We start from the raw sequence: 21,127 nt of genomic DNA on the forward strand, positions 1-21,127 counted from the left end.
TTTCTTCTACCCTCCTGCTAGATGAAAATTTTAACAGCTGTTACAAATCCACACAATGAGTAGGGAGAAAGTAAGATTATTAAAATTCCAGGGGCTGAGGTGTCATAAAACAAATACTTGGGCTTTACTCCTGCATTTTTAACGTAGCATTGTTTTCTTCACTGCAAGCTGGTCTATTTAGCAGAAGTGACCTCCAGCTCAAAAACAAATGCCAGAACTATAGGAATAGAAGCAGCAACCACTGTTCTTATCCCACAGAAATATTTATTCAGTTTGGTCAGTAAATTATAGGAATTTTCAATGCTGAGAACTTGTACTTAGTACAACAACATCAGAAGATTGACAACAACCACTTTGCCTTTTGTCAACGTACAATGTGAAACGGATTAACTTGCTCACAATAAATTACAGCGTGGTAGATGAAAAGGGCTCAATGACATCAGTAACTTAAGGAACTGGTTACAGTTAGCTTCACTTACACTATTTTTAAAAATGGTTTTCAATAGTAAAATCATTGCAGCCAAAGATTAAAAAAAAAAAATCCACATACAATAATAGCAAGGAAATCCATTTTTTGAGCAACAGTGAGCTACCAGTAAACACTTCATACAGTGATCTTCAAGGCACAAAGCAAAAAAACTGGGGATGGGTTTTTTTGCAGGTTGACGAGTCAGGGAAGGTGAAATTTTTCTGAATATAAAATAAATACATTTTAAAAAGACGCATACAAAAGTCAGTAAGTCAGTCAAATAGCAAGGCTTTCACAGAATGCCACACTGACAGAACATTTGTGAATCCATTTCAGTCATGAAATCACGTTCACAGCTTGAATGACACAAATCACTGAGGCAAGGGAACCATCACTTCAACATAATTAATGGGGAAGAAGCCAGACTCTCCATTTAACATCCCCTCATACCAATTCTCGTCAATCTGATTGGTCAAAGTTATGATGTCCCCTTCCTTAAACCCAAGCTCGCCTTCATTTTCTGGCTCAAAGTCATAGAGAGCTTGGCAGCAAGGCTGGTCCATGTGCACTGAAGAACCTGCCCCCAGCGACAGAAAAAACCCGTATTAATAGAGCTTCACAGCACCCCCCCGGCCACTAAGCATCACACGGGTCACACGCTGCAGCCCTGCCACCACGAGCTCCCCAGCAGTCTCTCCGTGGCTTTCACCCACTAACACCCGGTCCTTCTACATATAAAAAAGTAATTTGAGTGATAATTACTTTAAGGCGTAATTCTGTTTCTGCCTTAGGTTCAGGAGCTGCTCCGTTTTCCTTCCTAGCTGCCTTCCCTTCAAAAGGATGTCTGTCTCAAACCAACAGTTTGAGTAATCCCAGTTGCCAAAACCAGAGCGGCAGCTAGAGGAACTGGAAGGGTAGGACCTGAGGCAGTGGAAGAGTCAATACAAGCCACAAGTAATCGTGCTGCAGCACGCTGCTCCTGCGTGAATACCTACCCGGGGCCGGGGCTCCCGGGCAGCCCCCCGCTCGCAGCCTGCAGGGTGTGTTTGCAGGAGCAAGGCCTCCACCCTCGCCTCACTTGAGCAGTGACAGGCATTGCTGGGTTAGAGCTCCCCACGTTCACGTGCACAAATCCTTTGTTGTACACATCCTTCATCTGAACTAAAGTGAAGGTTATGCAAGGAATGATGCCACCTGTCAAATTATTTTCCACATTCAACCAGTTTTCCAATACAGTATCTGGCTGTTCTTGTGACTTACGCCGTTTGCCCTGCTATAAAGATCTTCAAGCCAAATTACTCTCTTAAAATATTAATGGCACCATATGCAAATGTAATAGTAAGTAGATATATTTACAGGAAAACAAGTAAATATAAACTGAAGTGCAAAATCACCATGAGCAATAGAAGTTAACCATGTAAATGCAGTCACCTTTTTTAAAGGTATTCTCATGAAGGGGTGTTAATTGACTTGGATTTGTGGGACCGATACATACGTAACATTCATATTTATGAATAATAACTTGCTCTAATAAATTAAATCTAATGTTCAAATTGTAAAGCTTAGCTCTGTGGCCAAGGACTAGCCAGAAGTTCAACTGAAGTTCAGCCATAACAGATTTTTAAAAACATATACAGCATATCCAAGTAAAAGTCTGGTAATTTGAAATATATTTATTTATAAAGGAAGAATAGCAGAAAAGATTTCATGCTGCTGCCACGTAAACAGTAGTAAACCGCATTATAGCATGACAACTCTAAACCACCCTAGTATTTAAAGCAGTTAAACCTCTTAAATACCAAGTTATTCAGGTTGTCTTATCTAGAACATTGCAACAATTCTGAAATATTCTATTCTTGACCCTCTCTCGCAGCTGTCACATGCAATCGCCTTGAAGAATAGTTTTTGTCTGGGTAAATCTGCACACAATTCATAACGCAATACAGATACAGTGGCTAAGATGTTAAAAACACATGCGAAAATGCATTTGAATCTGCTAATCATGGTAATGTGCAGGAAATGATTGGAAAGTAACTGTTAGGCACCGTCTAGTAAAAGTAACTCCAAGGAGTCTCTAAGGAAGCCAGCTGACAACTGTTCTGGCGACCGGTAAACGAGCACAGGTGAAAGCATCTTTTTAATTGCCAATAACGCAAGCGGGGGAAATATCTGGTGTTAAAACTGGGAAGCAGGAATTACTTTTCTATTTTGTATGTTTTATCCTTTCATAAGGATGGAAGGGAGCTTTTGTTTATAACGAGAGAAGAGAGCTGTCAGCAGAGAGATCCCCCTCAGCAAACCTTCCCGCACTGCTCTAACAGTGCTGCACTAGTCCTCAGCCTCTGGAAGGTGCAGGGTAGTGGCAAAAGTTTTACAAGCTAAATTACAGCTAGTCTCATACAATGGTACAGGTGAAAGCTTGGTTCTGGACATATTTTTGCTGAAACAGTCCAAGCAGAAAAAAAAAAAAAAAAAAAAAAAAAGATGGCAAGCCACAGTTTCCCAGCAAAAATGGACTGATTGTGTTCAAGAATAGCCGAGTTATTTTCAGTCTTTGCCAAGGTAGAACTGGTACCAGCTCACTGGAACTGTCAACAGCAGAAGGCGGCGCTCTGAATAACTGACAAAGTTCCTTGCTGTCACCAGCTGCTCCAGTGGGGCTAATTTATTATTGCAAGGCAGCTCGCCTCTGACAGTAAGGTACCTGATATGAGATGGATCACATTTGGTTCATTTCAAGCTCCGAAGAACTGAAAAGACATGTCTGGCAGCCTAGAAAGATTTTTAAATAATGATCCCTGCCAGTACAACCGGTTTCACTCCAGGCTGTAGGATCAGTCAAAGTCTTCATTAGAGTCAGGCAGCTGCTGCTACTGTGTAATCCAATGACACAAAGCTTCCCTGACAAAGGCAATGGGGCAGGGCCGCCTGACAGGCTGCAACACACACTGCCTAACGTCACGAATCGGGGACATGATTCCAGCCTTTCCCTCTCTATTCAATACTTCCACATCTTGTCCCGTTGCAGGTATTCAAGCTAAAGAAATTGCACTCTTTCTGCAAACAGGGCTTATGTTAATTCGCAACACCATGCACACCCTCTGAATTTCGCCAGTTGCGGAGTTAAACTGCCACACTTCACTGTCACATTCAAAGATGATTTGTCATTAATCTCTGGACCACTCCAACCTGGACAGCACAGAACGAGGTGAAGCAGGAAGCTGGCTGTGCTTTCTGGAGTGTTACAGGAAGAAACCAGAATGCCATTCAGTGTTGGTTTGGTTTTTGTCTGTTTCCCCCAACAGATGTACCTGCATCTACTCTGCCTTCTATACATGTTGTATACGTATGGTAGCAACATTATACTTTCATAATCACACACTGGAAGCGTGCTAAGATAATTAACCCAAATCTCCCTCACAGCTGAGGTGAGTAAACACTTAGATGCTTATGTTAAATTCCAGCACATGGCAACCAGATCCATTTATTCCGTGTCATAGTCAAAGCTGACAAAAAGAATGAAAGGCATGATGTAATACAGCTTTTAAATAGTTCTGAAATGAGGCAGATGATGCTCGTAGCCACAGCTGATAAATGAGGATAACAATGAATTAGAACAAAAGTACAGATTTTTATCGGTGCTTAATCAAAGCAGCTAAATATTTCACAATATTAAAGTTAGGTTTCTGTGAATCTAACCCTGCAAACGTGTGCAAGTCATTAGTAGTAAATAATCCCCACGTGTTAGGGACTGTACAAAGGAAAAGACTACTTCTGCTCCAAGAAGCTGATACTTAGCTTGAAAAGCTATGCTGAAACACAGGAAAAGCCATTCCAACACTCAGAACCGAGCTGTGGTAGTTGTGCTGGATGTACCACAGCTTGCTTTGAACTGTCCTGTTGATTTCCATGGGTTCGCTGAATACTGAGATACCACTTACCTTGAGTGACAGTATGTGAGAAATCAGAGGTTTACGTTTTGATAGGGTCAATGTGTAAACAGGAGAATTTAGGCATGAAAGTGCTTGTTTGTGCAGAATGAAGAGGTCAGTTTTCTAAACTGAAAAAAGAGTGATCACGTACTATGCCCCCTATCACACGGAGACCTCAAAACATTTAGCAGTTCTGCTTAGAGCCACCTGGTTCACATTTCTAAATCACAGACCATAAACCCAACCTGTTTCATGATCCTGATTTAAACAGGAACAGAAAGGTTTCCCAACATACAACCAGGGCATATTGACCCCACTGCAGCTCCACAGAAATCCACGTGGATAACTTTTGAGTATGAAGAGAGAAGGAACAATGACTTCACTGATGATTGTACCTGCTGGGGAGGTAAGCACAGCATCCACAGCTTCTCCAGGAGGAAAACAACGTAATACGTGGTCTTTTTGATATCACTAGCAACACTAAGCATAGCAAAGATTATTACATATATCCCATTTTTCTTTTTCTTCTCTTTCAGGTTGTTTTATTTCTTTTCCATTCTGACAGCACTGAGCAAGCGAAACAGTAAGTGAAACCCCATGATTTAGCGATAGGCAAACAGTTGATGCAACAGTCCATGAATGGAATCAATAAGGAAGGAATGAGCCACTTCTGTTCATCTTGGTGACCACTGGTCGTTTATATTTCTGTTCATTCATTGAATTTCAGCTCATTCAAACTGGGATTTTTCTTTAAATAAGTGGGCTGGAGGTAACCTTGAGAAGTCATCTAGTAGCCTGTCTTTGTCCCAAAGACAGGACTGATTACCCTTAAAGGACATCTTGGATCATTCATGGCAATGATGAACCACTGTAACATGGTTTGAAACTCTGGATTGACACACTAGTTTATACACAAATACTCAACCTGAATCTCCTTTCTCCACTGCACATACAAAGCAGAAAAATGAAAGCCTGTATAACTTGACAGGTAATTGACAGGGGCCTAGAAATCTGGCGCTAAATCTTTAATAAAGGTTGCTACGGTTTTGCTACTTTCATCCAGATGTGCTGTGAAAATAACTAGGAAGCTACTGATTACTGCAAACATCCCCAGTGCTTTGAATGAAATGTGTCCTTGTATCACGTGTCTTAGGAACCAGTGGTCTGAACTGAGAGTGTGCAAAGAGGGGATTGTCTCCCTCAATCCCACATTTGACAGCAACACAAAAACTGCTCTCAGCATTCGGGCAGCACGGGGAGCTTCCCTAACACACCCCCAAGTATCTTGAAGCACAAAAGAAACAAATCAAGGAACAGGATCTTGCCGGGTGGATTTTTTGCTGCCAAACTGCTGCAAATCCCTTTCAGTATGGATTGTATAATAGATTCATCTTGTAGCAGAGTGCAAGAAAATTAAAGAGACGTTAGAAGGAGCGTGAAGTTACAGCTCCAGGCTTTCTTCTTTCACCTTTAGTTCTCTCATTTCTCTCCCAGCAATCTTTAAATAGGAATGAGACTGGAAGGAAGAGGAAATTGGAGAGGGGGACAGGGGGAAGCAGCTTCAGAAAAAGATCCTAGACACCATGCCAAGTACAGAAGGGACCTTTGGCTCAATTCTTCCCCTGTATTTTCCTTACAAATAATGTTTATGGAAAAATTTGGCTTTTTCATTCTCTTTTCTTTGCATAGGCTGGTGTTTTGGGGATTTTTTTATTGGTCTTCTCTCATCGTGCACTGTAGCCATTAAGGAAACAGGGCAAAATAATTTTATCGAGATGAGGAAAAGCCATTTCAATTAACATTGTAACCTGACTAATTATTACCATTCACATAACTTTCAAGGGCTTTCAACGGTTGACTTTTTTTGTGGAATCAGGGCCAAATCAAAGGAAGGGATCCTACTCCCACACCAATAGGTACTTAAGTACTTCAGTTCATAAATGCACCCACTTTGGTGCATACTTTAGGGGACAGTAAAGTAAAATATGTTAAACGCAGAAACTTTACATGGCTAATACTTCAGATCCTCTGCTTGTCATTTATGGTCTCAGACTGTGAAGAGAAATCACCATCTGGAGATATTCCAGACAGTGATCAAACACACCCACCTTAGGCATCTGTCTTTGCAAGAAATCAACTGTTTTCTGCAAATGCCTCTCCCTCTCTCTCCTCCCACCCTCAGTGGCAGCACAGAGAACCTAAAAGGCCAAGCAGAATGCCACACCTAAATTTCAGATGGGCGAGAGACTGTTGAGAGGAACCCTGCTTCACATTCCATTCCCAAATCTAGGAAACAAACTGGAGTCAGATGCACAGATACTGATGCCTCATGGATCCATTGTTCTCACGGTACAAGGAAGACATCAAGGAACAATCCGGCAAAACATCCATAGATGCCTTAATTCTGTGGCCGTAGACTTACCTGATGATTTTATGGAAGAACTATAGGCAATCCCATTGTGCTGCTGATTATCACCAGTTTCCAGAGTTGTAGTTATTACAGGCTTTGGCTTAAATTCACGTTTAGGCCGACTAGATGCTACATTTATTCTGGAACACACAGAAGAGTGGCAAAAAGTTGACCTTGAAGGAAGAAATACTTACAGAGCTTACACTCAGGTTCAGTGCTTTGGTGTTTGAAAGGTGGAGGGAAAAAATCCCCACCTTCTGCTGGTTTTGGTTTTAGGCTTTTTGGGGGAGGCAGGCAGGGCAGGTTTATTCACTAAATGCTGCTCAATTCCTGTGCGGTACTTGAATTTCAGCAAGTCCCTATTTTATTTAATGCTTTGGTCCCGCTGACAGAGGCATAAAGCTTAACAGCCTGAGTTTGAGAAGTGCTGAGCATCCACAGCTGCCACTGAGTTCAGCACAAGTTCCAGTAACGAGCTCTCTGGAAAGCTCAACTGCAAATGACATATGCAGAAACCCAGCCAGGACAGAGGTCCAGGGACTGCAACTCACACGTTGCCTTTTTACTAGAGAAAATGGGAAACAACCGTTTGGTCAGCACAACTGTCTCAGTACCTCTTCCTGTATGTGCATGTGGCCCAGCTGAGACCTCCTTGTCTCACTGGTCCCCCCAGCTGGGATGGTGCAGGGTGCCTACAGACACAGCTACCCCTGTGCTAATACAGCCACCACGTCCACCCTGACCTCAGGAAAGCCTCAAACAGTTCTCTCGACTCCATGACTGTCATGTTAGACTATGCTACGGTGACACTCAAGTCATTTATTTAAGTCTCCTGTTCTCTGCTGGTTCTCTGAGTGACGTATAACAAATTAATCACGGCAGCATTTTTTTTCTTCTATTAGGATAGCACAAAGTACCTGGGCCTTTCATAAGTGCATTACACCACAGCTGTGTCCCTAAGCAGCTAGCCATTTCCCTGCTCTGCCGCAGAATTTTGTTATACCCCTTAATCTCAAAAAAAAAAAAAAAAAAAAAAAAAGCCACCTTCTCAGCAAAGCCTCCAAACACAACTCAAAGTATGCACGTTTAAATAAACCTGCAAACAAATGGAGGCTATCCTGATGAACCTCCACAGATGTGAATGAGAGATTCTGCACACACTCACAAGCTTTCTGGGCATGTCCTGCATGACATTAAAAGGCTCAAAGCACAGCAAGAAGTTGCCAGGTGGCAACGGTTTAAATCCATGAAGTCCAGTAAGGCACAGAGCGCAGCAAATGTGCATCCGTGAGATGGTGCTACAAGATCTGTTGCCTCCATGACTTTTCACATCCATGAACCTTAGCTGCAAAAGAGGTTCAAAATTTTCTGACAGGTTCAGTCTTACCGGTTTTGCAGCTTGCTCTGCAGATCCTCCAAGATTTCTGTGGATTGTTTATGGTAATCTAGTGCTGCTTCTACAAACACAGCCAACTGGCTAACTTGTTCTACCTGAAATACAGAAGAGGAAAATAGCTGTAAGGAACCTGCAGTACATTCAGCTGAAGGATGAACAAACAGATCATTTAAATCATGGTATCTCAAAAGACCACGATACCTCATGGAGGCTATTGAAAAAGAGCATTACGTGATCCTATCGAAGAAATTGCCAGTTGGAAACTGAACAAAACTGAGGTGTAACTTCTAGTTCACTAACTCAGGGCTGGGTCCTTGAGTCATTTCCTTTCACAATGTGCAAATCCCTTCTGCTTTCAACTTCCAAGCCAGCTGTCTGTCAACACCCCAGCCCAAAACATTTAAAAGGACATGACCCATTAGCAGGTGAAAGTGGGGCTTTTCTGATCAGCAGTGTTGGAAGAAATTACACTGTGACAGCTCTTATGACTCAGACCCATTGGTGTTTATTAGCAATGTTTACAAACTACAGTTCTGAAATTATCTGGACTTACCTCAGTAGATGGCAGCATTTATAAACCAAGAAATGAAACATGATTTATCTGCTTGAATTTAAAAAGTATCAGCCAATCATTCAAAAATACGAACGCTGAGGAAAGGGAGAATGTGAAGGAGAAAGGAAAACAAAAATACTTTTATTCATGAGGTAACAAATAATCTCATTCCCCAAACACAAACTGAAAAGTTCAAGCTGTACTGGGGATGGAGCAGTAACAGATATTTATTTGTCCTTGTCCTTTAAGACAACATTAAGAAGACAGACTGCAAGAAGTCCGACATGTTTCCATTCCATCACAATGTCTTCAGACATTGGATCACAAGAAGATATCGGAGTGAACTTTCTGCAAATGTTTTATGGACCCATGGTAACGTTGTGCTATACTTTGTCTGCTTTTACTCGGTTAAAAAGATTATTGGAAATTCTGCTGGGACTCCAAGAGAGCCCAGCATTGTCACACAGCATTCAGAAATGAAATGCACAGAACCAAATCAACAGCTGATACAATTCCATCACAGTCAGAAGAGAGTAACGTAAACCAGCTGAGGGCAACACACAAAGTGCCTGGGGTTTGGATGGGGTGGTCAGAGAAAGCGGATAGACAAGGACTATCCAAACAAGATGACTGAAAGCCAGGACAGATACAGAGTTGTGGATTTGGAGAAGAGAGACAGAGACTGGGAAACCTGAGGAACTAAAAGCCACTGAGCAAGAGGAGCCTGAGCCTGGCTGAGTGGGAAAGGCAGGAAGATGGATCTGATAAGTAGCGCATGCAGTCGTGTCTATGTGGGAGGTCTGGAACTAGCTACGCAAAATCCTGAGAAAGAAATGTGGATCGGGACTGAGCCTGGGAAAGGCACCTGGCAAGATGGCTCAGAGAACAGAGACTGAAGGGCAAGGAGACCAAGAAAGGGAGCCGTATGGGGAACTGGAGAGGATCGGAAGGAAGCGATTGCAGTTAAGATCTCTGCAAGCCCAGTGAGACAGCCTGGGGTTAGACAACAAGGCTGTAATGAGAAGGTTGGGGAGGACAGACTAGGTCAGCATGGAAAATGGGAGGGAAGACGCACACAGTTTTCTTTACACAGAAACAACAGAAAGTGGGTAGGGAAAACACCTCAAAGGGACATCCTTCCCTTCCCAAAGAAGAATTAGTTACGTTAGACAGTATAACTCATCAGTTCCCTAGCGGCTCAGCTAAACCATTTTAACGCATGAACTGTTTTATCCTCAGTTTGATGCTCTGACTAACAATAAACACCATTTGAAACATTTCTCAGCTGCTTAGGCAAGGCCACATTATAAACCACACACTACAACCAGACAACTGGCAGAGCCTACAATGGAACAGTGTGCTGAAATTGTTGATGGGGTATTTTACATTTTTGGTTGCCCTCAAATAACTTGCACTGGTAAAACAGCAAGAGGCTTACTGACTTACACACTGCTGTAACAAATGTGTTCCACTCACAAACAGTTTAGGAGCTACAGGCTAGTTTATAACTGGCCATTGCGTGGGTGTGCATAGAGGAAGAAGTTGTTCGCAATTGAATATTCCCACTTAACAGCTCCTCTTTGTTGCAGTTTGCTCACAGAAGACAGCAGACTTCTTACTTTCCGAGTGTTTTCTGTGATGCTGTATCTACATAAGAGAAGGCTTTGGAATAGGCCAAACAGGTCCAGTTCCCTTGTCTACAGCTCCATGTTTACATGGCAGAAAGCACGCCCTGCTGTTCCTCTGTGCGGAGGCAGAAGAGACTATTATCCTGAATGACCACAGCTGCTCCTTATTTAAATGTAATTTCACAATGGACTTGGACTCTGAGCCAAAGTCCAGGTACCTGAGCCCAAGCCACAAATAAACTCTACGGAATAATTTTCAAAAGTCAAATACTAATAATAATGATTTTCAGAGGTAAAATCATTCAGAGATTTCAAATCAGCAGCAAAGTTTTGGCGATAAGCGAACTACAATTCAGAAAGCGCAGGGTACATACCCTTGCTCATAGTTTCAGCAGCAGGTCTATGACTATGTCAGTCTCCCAACCTTCACCTCCCACGGATCAGGCTGCATTCTACTCTCAGATAGTTCATTGCTCATAGATCAAAAAAACTACTTAAGACCTCTGTGACAATCTCGTCTGAGCCACCGTATCTGCAGAAGAAATTCCTGGATTCTTGAGTTCTCCCACTTACTGCTGTGCATTACGTCCTTCTCTGACAGGAGATGAAAAGAGGGAAGAGGCACACTTTGGGCTTTCAGACCTTACCTCCTATGAAGGATGGGACAAGCTTTATCCAGTCCCACAAACACTGCCCTCCTGGGTGTACTGCAGCAAACAAAAACGCAGGACAGACTTACATCATTTTCTAAGAAATTGAACATGCTTCTTTCAGCCAGTTCCTTTGACTCTTCAAATTTTTCTACTGCTTGTTTAACTTCTTCATCTGGTATCTTTCCAAAACGTTTCTTTTTATAATCATAATCCAAACGGCGTCCTTCTAGTTTCTTCAGATGATGCTAAACAAGACAGAACATTTATGAGAAGGTCCAAATGGGACATGCCCAAACGCACACAGTGTGATTTAAGGAAATTTCAGTTATGGATGCAAATATATGCAGCATCAAAGAAATACAAGGCTGAGAAATTATCCAGGTCATCCCTTTGATCTAGGTCAGCATTAGGTCAGGCTAGAACTGTATACATGAATGAAATTTTAAATAAGCAGCCATTTGCTAACACTTGGGCAATCCGTTATCTTGATTTGCTAAACTTGGGCATCTCACTCATGGACTTCACTAAATGTATGATACCTGTGATTCCCTATATGAGGAGAAAGATCCGATATAAGTATATGTGAGTCTCCTTATTCAATGTTTAATTCAGATTTACCTCTTGAATTATTCGCAGTATGACAGCTAAAAGTCAAAGAGTTATTTTCCCTTCTGATTACATAAGCAGTGGTCTAACAAATCTTGTATTCTTGCTTGCTTTCTTAGTTGTCAACTTGACACTTCTATCTGATACAACTACACAAGCTTTTCTGTTGCCAAAAATCACGGGACTGACAGACTTAAAGAATGGACTCAAAGTGACAATACAAAATGCTCACTAAAGCTAACGTCAAACACTTTCTTTTCATCAGTTCAGAAGAACTATAACAAAACCCAGTTATCTATATAGGAGACAGCTACAGACATCAAGACATTATTACCATCTTTTTCTATGCTTTCCACATCCATTTATGTGTAAACAAATAAAATAACTTTCATTTCTGCATTTCATCGGGGTTTTAACTTGCTTATTACCCACGTCTATTGGAATTAACAGACTCAAACAAAGACTGCCTGGCTTTCTTTGAGCTGTCACATTGTAAACAAAAGCACTGAAAAACTCAATTCTAAAGGTTAAAAACGTGTTCCTCCACTTCCTGTATTTTTCCTACAGCAGTATATGGCACTTCAACATTTTATGGCACTTTTCAAATCATTCTGTGATTGCCCTGAATAGCTTTTTTCAACAGTTATATTCATCCTCCAGTACAAACAGCTTTAGGCTGACAGAAAGGGCAAGATAGGATAATCAGTTGCAGTAACTCACAGCCCACTCGCATGTTCACAAGAATTAATAAAAATGTCAGTTAAAATATAATAGCAGAAAAATAAAGAATATAATTTTTTTCACTATCCTTCTTGTACTGAATGTACAAGCAATACAGCAAGCTTAGTAATTTGTACAAGTGAGAAATAGCCAGGTATTGAGTTTAAGCAGATTTCATCACCGTTTTGCTAGAGACACAAACTTAAACGCAGTGGAATGTATTTACTTTATTATTTTCAAGAAAAATAACTCAGGGAAGTAGAGTTTGACTGACTCAGATTATTGATAAGTGAAGCTTTACCCTGGAAAACTTACCCCAATCTCTTTTAAATCTTTGTCCTGCAATAACTGTAGAGGATCAATAAAATTTTGTTTGACATTAATATCAAGAGAGTCCTTCACCTCTGCCATTTGCTTCATGCTCTCACCAGCATCCAGTAGTGCAAGGCCTATGGTAAAGAACAGGCTACTTATATCTCAATACATGTAAAACCAGAAAAATTGTCCTATGAAACAGCTATTTCAAATAGGTATCTATTTATCTGTTGCAGGCCCTCAAAGAGTAAAAAAAAATAATGCAACCTATGTACTTGCTTGTCCCTACAGAAAATTAGAAATGGAAAATTCTTGTTCCAAAGTATACTTTTTTTTTCCTGAAGGGCATCAGGGAAAAAAAATAATACTCTTTTCCCTACTTAATTTGCCTAGGTTACAAACCTCCTCCATTTTGAGAACTGCAAACCAAGCTGGTTAATTTGTACGTTAGTGATATTAGGAAATACACAAAAAGTGAGTAACTTTTTAATCACAAAATTGTGTTTTACAGCTTTCTCATATACTACATGCTTTTTTCCCCAGACCTCATGTTGGTGAAAATTTTTGCTACCTTTTTAAAACCACCTATTTAACATAGTTCTATATTTTATTAAGCATGTAAGTATCAGCAGGCAGCACAGTGTTTGAAATATTCTTTCCCCTTTCCTAGTTTTATTTAGCATCCCTGTTGCTTTTGCAAAAACACAAAAACATGCAGCTCACAGAAAAGTTGTGCCACTTCACCTTTTGTGAGGAAAATACAAGAGTCTTTGGTTATCAGCAGCATCCTTCCTATGCAGCACCTACATGGACTTGAGTGTGAGGTCCCTACACCTACACAGCTGTTACTATTTCAAGACAACCACTGTGTAAAAACACAGATACTACAAACAGTACATAACAAAGCCAGCCAAGTCTGTATTGGCTTCTGCACAGTCCCAGCCCACACGACTCTCTCCTAGCCCTATTTGCCTCTCTTTCCCCAATCCAGGATTCTCCTTTTCTCATGTATTTGTCCCAGGTTCTCTTTTAACCCCAGCCATCTCAAAAAGCACCCACTGAGTAGCTCTGTGACAACACTTCAGATTCATTCCAGTCAAGCCCACTGAGTATGCATCCTTAGAAAGCAAGGACTCTATCAAGATTTTGGCTGTGAAGTACCAGCATATATTGAGAGGAAATAGGGAAGATTTTATTTACCAAAGAATTGTAGCATGGCCGAGCTAACGTTAATTTTCATGAAAACAAGAAAATGCATATTTAACATGCACTGCTCTAAAGCACAGAAATACCAGAATGTTATTTAAAAAAAAAAAAAAATCACCCAAAGAAAGTTACTGTTTATTTTTTTCTATGAGAAAATTTTCTCTTGGTTTACTTCTCAAATATAGGGTAAACATTTTTATGTAAAGGTTAAAAGAAATACATTGCATCTAAGAATAACCCTAAATTATTTAGGTTTGGCAACTTAGAAACTAAATATGAATCATCAGACAGCACCAGTAACAGCGTTATCAAATCCACCTGCAATAGAGGTGGACAAATATGCAGAAGTATCATGTTTCATTAATTATCTCAATCACCCCTGATCACTGTACCTAACTTCCCATCTTACCTGCAGTAGCTATTTACATCAGTTACCTCACTGAGTAATATTCTGCAAAGAACTATGCTGAAATATTCACAGAAGAGATACACAAACTCACCAAACATAGAATCATCGCCAAGCTCTCTGCCATACCGTATCATGCAGTCTCCTAGAAGTCCCTCTGTCTGGGGATAGCCTGTGGTTTTAACTTGTCCTCTGATCTTTGACATAGTGTTCAGCATTCCCAGTTTGGCTCTGTATGCTAAGGAAGACATAAAAAAAAAAAGAAAAAAAAGTTGTAAAAGCACTTTTAAAACTAATATATTTCAAGAATAAATCATTTAACAAGGAATGTCACAAAGTAAGTCACTAAGCTGGTCTGTTAGATCCGTAAGTTTTTTGTCAGTACTTCCTAGTCAGAAGCTGAAGTAAGATTCCATTCAACAATATGGGTCATATGAAACTGGTTTTTATTCCCAACTGAATAAGCATCACTTCTCCAGACAGATACATAGCGGCCATGGGAGGGCTTGTCATCTTCTGTGTATATTCACCGACACTCACATTCCTTTTCCTATTTCTGCGTGTGAACTCCTTGATTAGAAGTACTAGCAGAAAGCAAACGTGGAATAGATACAAGCACAGCCAAAGCCAGTTTCATGCTCTCCCTCCCTCTCATGCTTTTGAGAACTTTGCATAACCTATCCCTGCTCCCCTCTTTTTCTTTTCATTCCAGTATCAAGACAGTAGACATGTATTCTGCAGAACGGCCTGGTACATACAAATTAACCTACTGTTATCTTGCATGTATCATAACAAAAACATGCATTTTTTCTCAGCGTTTTTCCGATCTACTCCTTACTATTATCACTCAACAGCTTCTTCAACACAGTAGCAGCCGTGGGCAGGGCATTCCCGAGGAATGTGGACCATGGTTACTAGATTCATCTTGAACATGCTGGCTGGGCCTTGGCAAAGCACCGAATCCTACTATCCTTATGTAGATATAACCCATTAAACTTCTTCAGGGACGTGCATCTCATACGGTACTCACAAGAGACTGCTAACTGAAGTCACTGGTGTAGCCGACTAAACAGGAATTCAGTCAGACAGTTCTCAAAAAATGAAGGTTCTTCCAACAGCTGGTTGGACAGTGAAGCAAGGTCGTAACAGATACATTTTGTGATTGACTACAAATGTAAACGTGTCTCCTTTCCTGTTTCTTAAAACAACATTTGAAAAACCTCTATTAACTGATGATCCAAAAATCCACTGAGACCTAGCGCTGTCCAGAATATACGAAACTTCATTCAAATACCGGGTAAGGAAGTAACAGCCATGGGGTACACAACAACACAAGTGTACCCATGGGGTATACAACCACCAGTACCTCCGACGGCAGCAGCCTGTGAGTTAAATTCAGTGGCTTTTTATATCTCTGCTAAAAAACCAATACATGTTGGCATTCTCTTCACTTCACATCCCATTTCAGGAAATCCAGCACCACAGGCCCAAGCTGTCCAAGACATGCATGCACAATCTACACACGCCCAGGTGCACTCCGCTGCAAGTTGAATGCATCTCAGATCACACTGCACATAAACTTCACAGTTGTTCGTTGCACATAAAGGTAAAGTTCTCTAGAACACCCGGAAGCCTCACAATGATGACCTAATTAGCTTTTCTTTACCCAAGATGAATTTCCAAGTAAAAAAAACAATGTTCAGCAAAATCCAACACCTATTGCTCCTATCCTACCTGGATTTGGCTGAAGATACTCTGTGGATTTGGACAGAAGCTCCGTTACAGCTTTATTAGTAACATCAATTTTCTGAAAAAGAAAGGCAACACAGTTACCAAAAAGCAAATCTATTACTAGAAAGTTTATAATTTAATTATAGACAGAACACACTATTCTAGATGATGATGAAATTTTATTTAAAATAAAGCAAATATTGTAGCTTAAAATAAATACCCATGTCATAGTCATGACAGGATTTTACCAAAAGCATATTAATTGGCAGGTAGTACTGGGAAGGAGTGAAGGTATGTATCAAAATGCGGGCTTGCCTTTCCAGCCTATCACTCTCTGACTACAACTAATACACTCTAGACTACAATCTTCTTGCCAGCCCAGCTGTTGTCACCAAGACTGCTTTTCTCCACAGGTGAAAAAGACTGAACATATGCCGCACAATCCTGGGGTCAGGGCCATTTAGAACAGCAGTTTGCACTGTCTTCCCATTTAATAGTTTCCAAAATGCTATAAAAGTCACATTTCTGATTTGTTTCCCCTCTCCTCCCTTAGGGTCTGCACATTATTTTCCCCCTTATAATGCAGAGAAAGGAAATAATTATCTGTAGCCAAAGAAACTGAAACGTAGAAACCTGTTTAGAGCATAAATTCAGAAGTACGTGTTGGAAAAAAACAACTCCTACAAGAATTTTTTCCTCTGTCTGCCAACAATAAAAGCTGTGACCTAGGTCTACTATGAACATTAAAAAACACACAGAGACATGGGCAATAAAAAAAAAGCACATAAAAGCTGAAAAAGAGAAACTGACAGTAACGTTGCTTAATTTGTAACACAACTAACAAGTGGATGGCAAACATCTCAATTTCCCCAACAATTCACGTAAATTTCTGAGCATGGATTTAAACCAAGAAATATAATCCTCTATCAAGAGAAAATCTGACCCTAGTAATTAAGATTTTTATCATGAATAATATCGGATGTGAAGGCTTTGTGATATTTACAAAGGCTCACTAAACACTGGAGACTTCCCTCTTTAATCTCCCACACAGACAGAGGAGAAAGGTCCCTCCTGGTGCTCTGCACCATTCTTGGAGGAGATTCTCTTCACTCTCAAAAGGTGTCAGTCGAACCTGCTTCCTCTGCTTACACAGCCTCTGCAGATGTCCCTCCGCCCCTGGCTGAGCTGACAAGGCTCAAGGACAAATCTGCACTTACACATTTCTGTTTGGAAGCACATGGTGGGGTTTCCCCCCAGGTAAATCTACAATACCATCCTAACACTTGGAATATGAAACATTTTTGATTCTGCAATAGCTTAATATTGAAAAACGCGTTAACTTTCCTTACCCTTTCCATCTCTTGAAATTCTTCATCTAACTTTGTTCCTTCTGCTCCACTTATTTTTTCACTGAACAACTGTAAAAAGATAAATTTAACAAAAAAAAAATATTCAATTACAAAATATATATCTCAGAGTTACGCAGATTCAGTCCAGATTAGAAAATATGCAGCGACTGTTTGAGGCAACTGTACAAGAGAAGAGTGACCTTAGTCTTGGAAATGAAGCACTGATTTCAAGAGACAAAGATACCCGATATGAATTTATAACAGGCAAACAAAAAAATCACCTACGCTGCAGACTTCAGGCATAGGGACAAGAATCTGACTGCAGGTAAGCCTAGAGTAACATTTTCAAGTATCTCTCTCCAGCTCTGTACTTCTGCGTACGTTCTGGTCGTGTGTACCATTAGGTTCAGGGACACAGCTCCCATTCCTGCTGCTGGGGGTTGTGTGCAGTTCTATGGAAGGAACAGACTCATGAAAAATGCTGCACTGTGACCCACCTGTGTGACTGAGCATCTTTACGATGCTGAAAACAAAAATGCCATGCATTCTTCAAAAACTCAAAGCACCCGTTTTAAATAGAGAATTTTAGTGAACCTTTTTAAGACGGCTGAAATATTATCCAACTCCTGTGTAAAAACTCCAGGATGTCAGACAGGAGTTTGGTCCTCACTGAGTAAACTTGGCTAGGGATAAGCACTCAAGCAGAACTCAGCTATCTGCTTCTTGCAGTGTGTGAAAAGCAAGCCAGATCCTCACCTGGTGTGAAACAGCCTTGAAAGCATCACTCCACTATGACAGATGTGGTTTAACACATATTCAACAAACATTAATTCCTAGGATAACTCCTGTAAAAATAACTACACATTTCTCTGTTTTAATTGACTTTTACCAATGAATCTGTAACAGCGTAATGTAAAATCCAGGCCTAGCTCACTGACTGCTGGCGTTCCCCAAACCTGCCCCCAATAAAGCGTGTTGTTCGTCCTCAGTACCTTCAAAAGGGAATTCATCTCACTGAATTAAAAAAGCCTTGGGGACCTGCATAATCTGAAAACGGGTCACGTCTCTTTGTAGTGCAATGGCTCCCTCTTCCCCGTCACAGCCTGCCCTGCACAGGTGTGGAGGGGGCACGCTGCCTTGCCAAAAACCAGCGATGAGCTGATGAAGCAGAGCTGGGAGCTCAGTGGCAGCTGACCTTGCATCAATATCACTACTACCACACAGCCAAAAGAACAGACCTGCTTAGGGGAAAATGTGAGTTCAAAGAGAGCTGTACTGCTTATTATTTCTATTGGCTCTACAGTAGGATTTACATTCTTTATGCTTAATATATGCCAAGCAGACCACAAACTTGTCAAGATTCTCTCTCTTCCAAAGCACTGGCAGAACAAGCACAAAAGCAGATAAAACAGAGATGAAGAAGCCCAAGTACCAGTGAGTTCCTGCAGGTCATCATCTTGCTGCTGTAAGACATCACAGCAGAGAAGCAACCTGAGGCCACACATGAAGCGGGACAGTGCCCAGGTCTCTGCAGGGAGAAAGGTGCATGAAAAGGCTGCACGAAAAGCAGCCTGTCAGAAATTGTGCAGCTTCTTTGTGCTGGCTGTTTCTATCTCCTTTCTGTGCAATGTTAATTCCTAAAATAATCAGTGCCATTTTCCAGTGCCTTACACATGTTTTCTTTCTCCAGCAGGCAATGAACAGATCTGTGGTTTCCTGAAACCTCTCATGGTGATCCCTTTTCAAAGGCTGAGTGCAGTGGGGGAATTATCCTTCCCAGGCTGAAGCTGCAAAAACCACATTCAGTAGCAATCCATAGCTGTCTCATTACAAATAATCCATTTGTATGTTGGCAAAGAATAAATGCACTGAAATAACATGACTGCTCAACTGTGAAAGCATAATTAATAATTACTGCACCAAATGACTAAAATAATGAAACGCCCTGCACTTGGAGAGAACAGATCTGAATGTTATAACAAGAAGCAAAAGTGGATGAGCAGAAACTACGGACACTAACAGTAATGCCAGACAGAAAGAAACCCCAAACAAACAAGTCCACTGGCTCATTGGAAAGCCAACAAAGATAGTCTGAAAAAATGCGATTTCTCATCAGCTGCACTGGAAGTTGGTATGTTTTCAGTAAATGTCTTTGGGCATATGCTATTTATCCCTGGCTTACTGATGACCGTACATGGTCACACACACTTTCCTTGAATAATAGTCTCAAACTTTGGCTTCCTGTGTCGTGGCTGTGTTTGCCAGGATTGCAGCTGCCGATCCAAGGGTTTGTGCTTGGCTGGTGCATCTGTGCTCCCAGTGCAGACAGGCACGCGCCGCAGCGCCGGGCTGCAGCCTGCTCGCCCTCTTTGCACATCTGCTCAAATGCTGCCACCCATGTTTAGTTTTGGTTTCTCTTCTGAAACGTTGCAAAACTCATCACTGTGTTTTGAATGGATAAAATCTGATGCCACTCACAGAAGGAGAAAATATCTGTGGCAACACCGAGTCACTCCTTGCATGGGGATCACTGGACTTGCTGAAGTACATGCTTTCCTTACTCCCTGCTAAGTTAGATCCCAAAAGTCACAGAACGACTGAGACTGCACCAGCTTTCAGAAAGATAGAGATATTCTGCATCTACAATTTGCAGAGGAGAATGGAGTAATTTAATTAACGACTTGGATGATGGGATAGAATACCTCTCAGAGTCTAGAAGAGACCAGCGTGGGAGGGAGTAATTGATACACAGGATGGTGGGGCTGCTCTCATAAAAGCCTTCACAGGCTGGAAAAAAATGGGCTGACCAGAACTTCATGAAGCTCAAATGCAGCTGCCCTACGCTTGCAATGGAATGTCCCCATGCAACAGTACAGGCTGGAGGACAACAGGCTGTGAAACAGCTCTGCAGAGTAGCACCTGTTGTAAGGTGGTTGGAAAAAAACCCCAGCTTATCTGGAACTTAAGTCAGAAGCATGCCCTTGAGGTAAAGAAAGCCAACCCCACACTGGGCTTTATTAGCAACATCACAGACAGCAGGTCCAGGGAAGTGGTAATTTCCCTCTATTTAGCACCTGTGAGACCAGATCTGCAGTACGCATCCAGTTTGGCCTCCCCAGTACAAGACACCGACGTCCTGGGTGAGTCTGGTGGCGGACCACTGATATGAGCTGGGGACTGGAGCACATGGCATACAAACAGAGCACTGAGTTTGTTTGTTCAGCATTTTGAAGAGGTTAAGTGGGTATCTATATAGGGGGAGTATGAAAACTTGGAGCCTGAATCATGCACAAAGACAGTAAGCAACGGTCACAAGCTGGAAAACAAGAAATTCAGACCTGTTAAAAAGGAAAGAAAAAAGAAGAAAAAACACCAAGAGGATGGTTAAACACTAGAGTTGTCAGAAGTTGTGGACCTCCCACACACGACGACATTCAAGCCTTGCCTAGACAAGGCCCTGCTTCAAGGGAGAGGCTGAAGTAGATGCTCGCTGGAGGGCCCTTCTGACCTACGGAATTAGAATGGGAGTCAGGTATTTACAGCAACATGTGAATGCAACTCCACAGAGCCAGCCACGGGATCTGCTGACACTGTTTCATGCAGACACTAAGAATAACCTAACACACACCTACGTCTCGGAGCAAAAGCAATGACCGTATGAAAAAGAACACTTTCCTGGTTCTACACTTATAATACTTCTATTTTTAACGCAAGAAAACACTTCTTCAATGATATTTACTCTGAGCTTTAATT

General features: G+C 41.4%; 1 protein-coding gene across 1 annotated transcript in view; it reads right to left on the reverse strand.

Annotated features, from left to right (window-relative positions):
* Window positions 1-244: 244 nt before the first annotated feature.
* Window positions 245-21,127, reverse strand: part of SH3GL3 (SH3 domain containing GRB2 like 3, endophilin A3) — a 58,838-nt gene continuing 37,955 nt past the window's right edge. The window contains exons 2-9 of the mRNA XM_055715870.1: window positions 17,375-17,443; window positions 16,029-16,101; window positions 14,389-14,532; window positions 12,683-12,816; window positions 11,128-11,286; window positions 8,199-8,302; window positions 6,824-6,951; window positions 245-1,046 (exon numbers count right to left, since the gene is read on the reverse strand). Coding sequence (XP_055571845.1) covers window positions 841-1,046; window positions 6,824-6,951; window positions 8,199-8,302; window positions 11,128-11,286; window positions 12,683-12,816; window positions 14,389-14,532; window positions 16,029-16,101; window positions 17,375-17,443 — 1,017 coding nt within the window. The 3' untranslated portion in view covers window positions 245-840. The remainder of the gene's footprint in view (window positions 1,047-6,823; window positions 6,952-8,198; window positions 8,303-11,127; window positions 11,287-12,682; window positions 12,817-14,388; window positions 14,533-16,028; window positions 16,102-17,374; window positions 17,444-21,127) is intronic.

Source organism: Falco cherrug, chromosome 7 (assembly GCF_023634085.1).
Source record: "Falco cherrug isolate bFalChe1 chromosome 7, bFalChe1.pri, whole genome shotgun sequence".
Lineage (NCBI taxonomy): Eukaryota > Metazoa > Chordata > Aves > Falconiformes > Falconidae > Falco > Falco cherrug.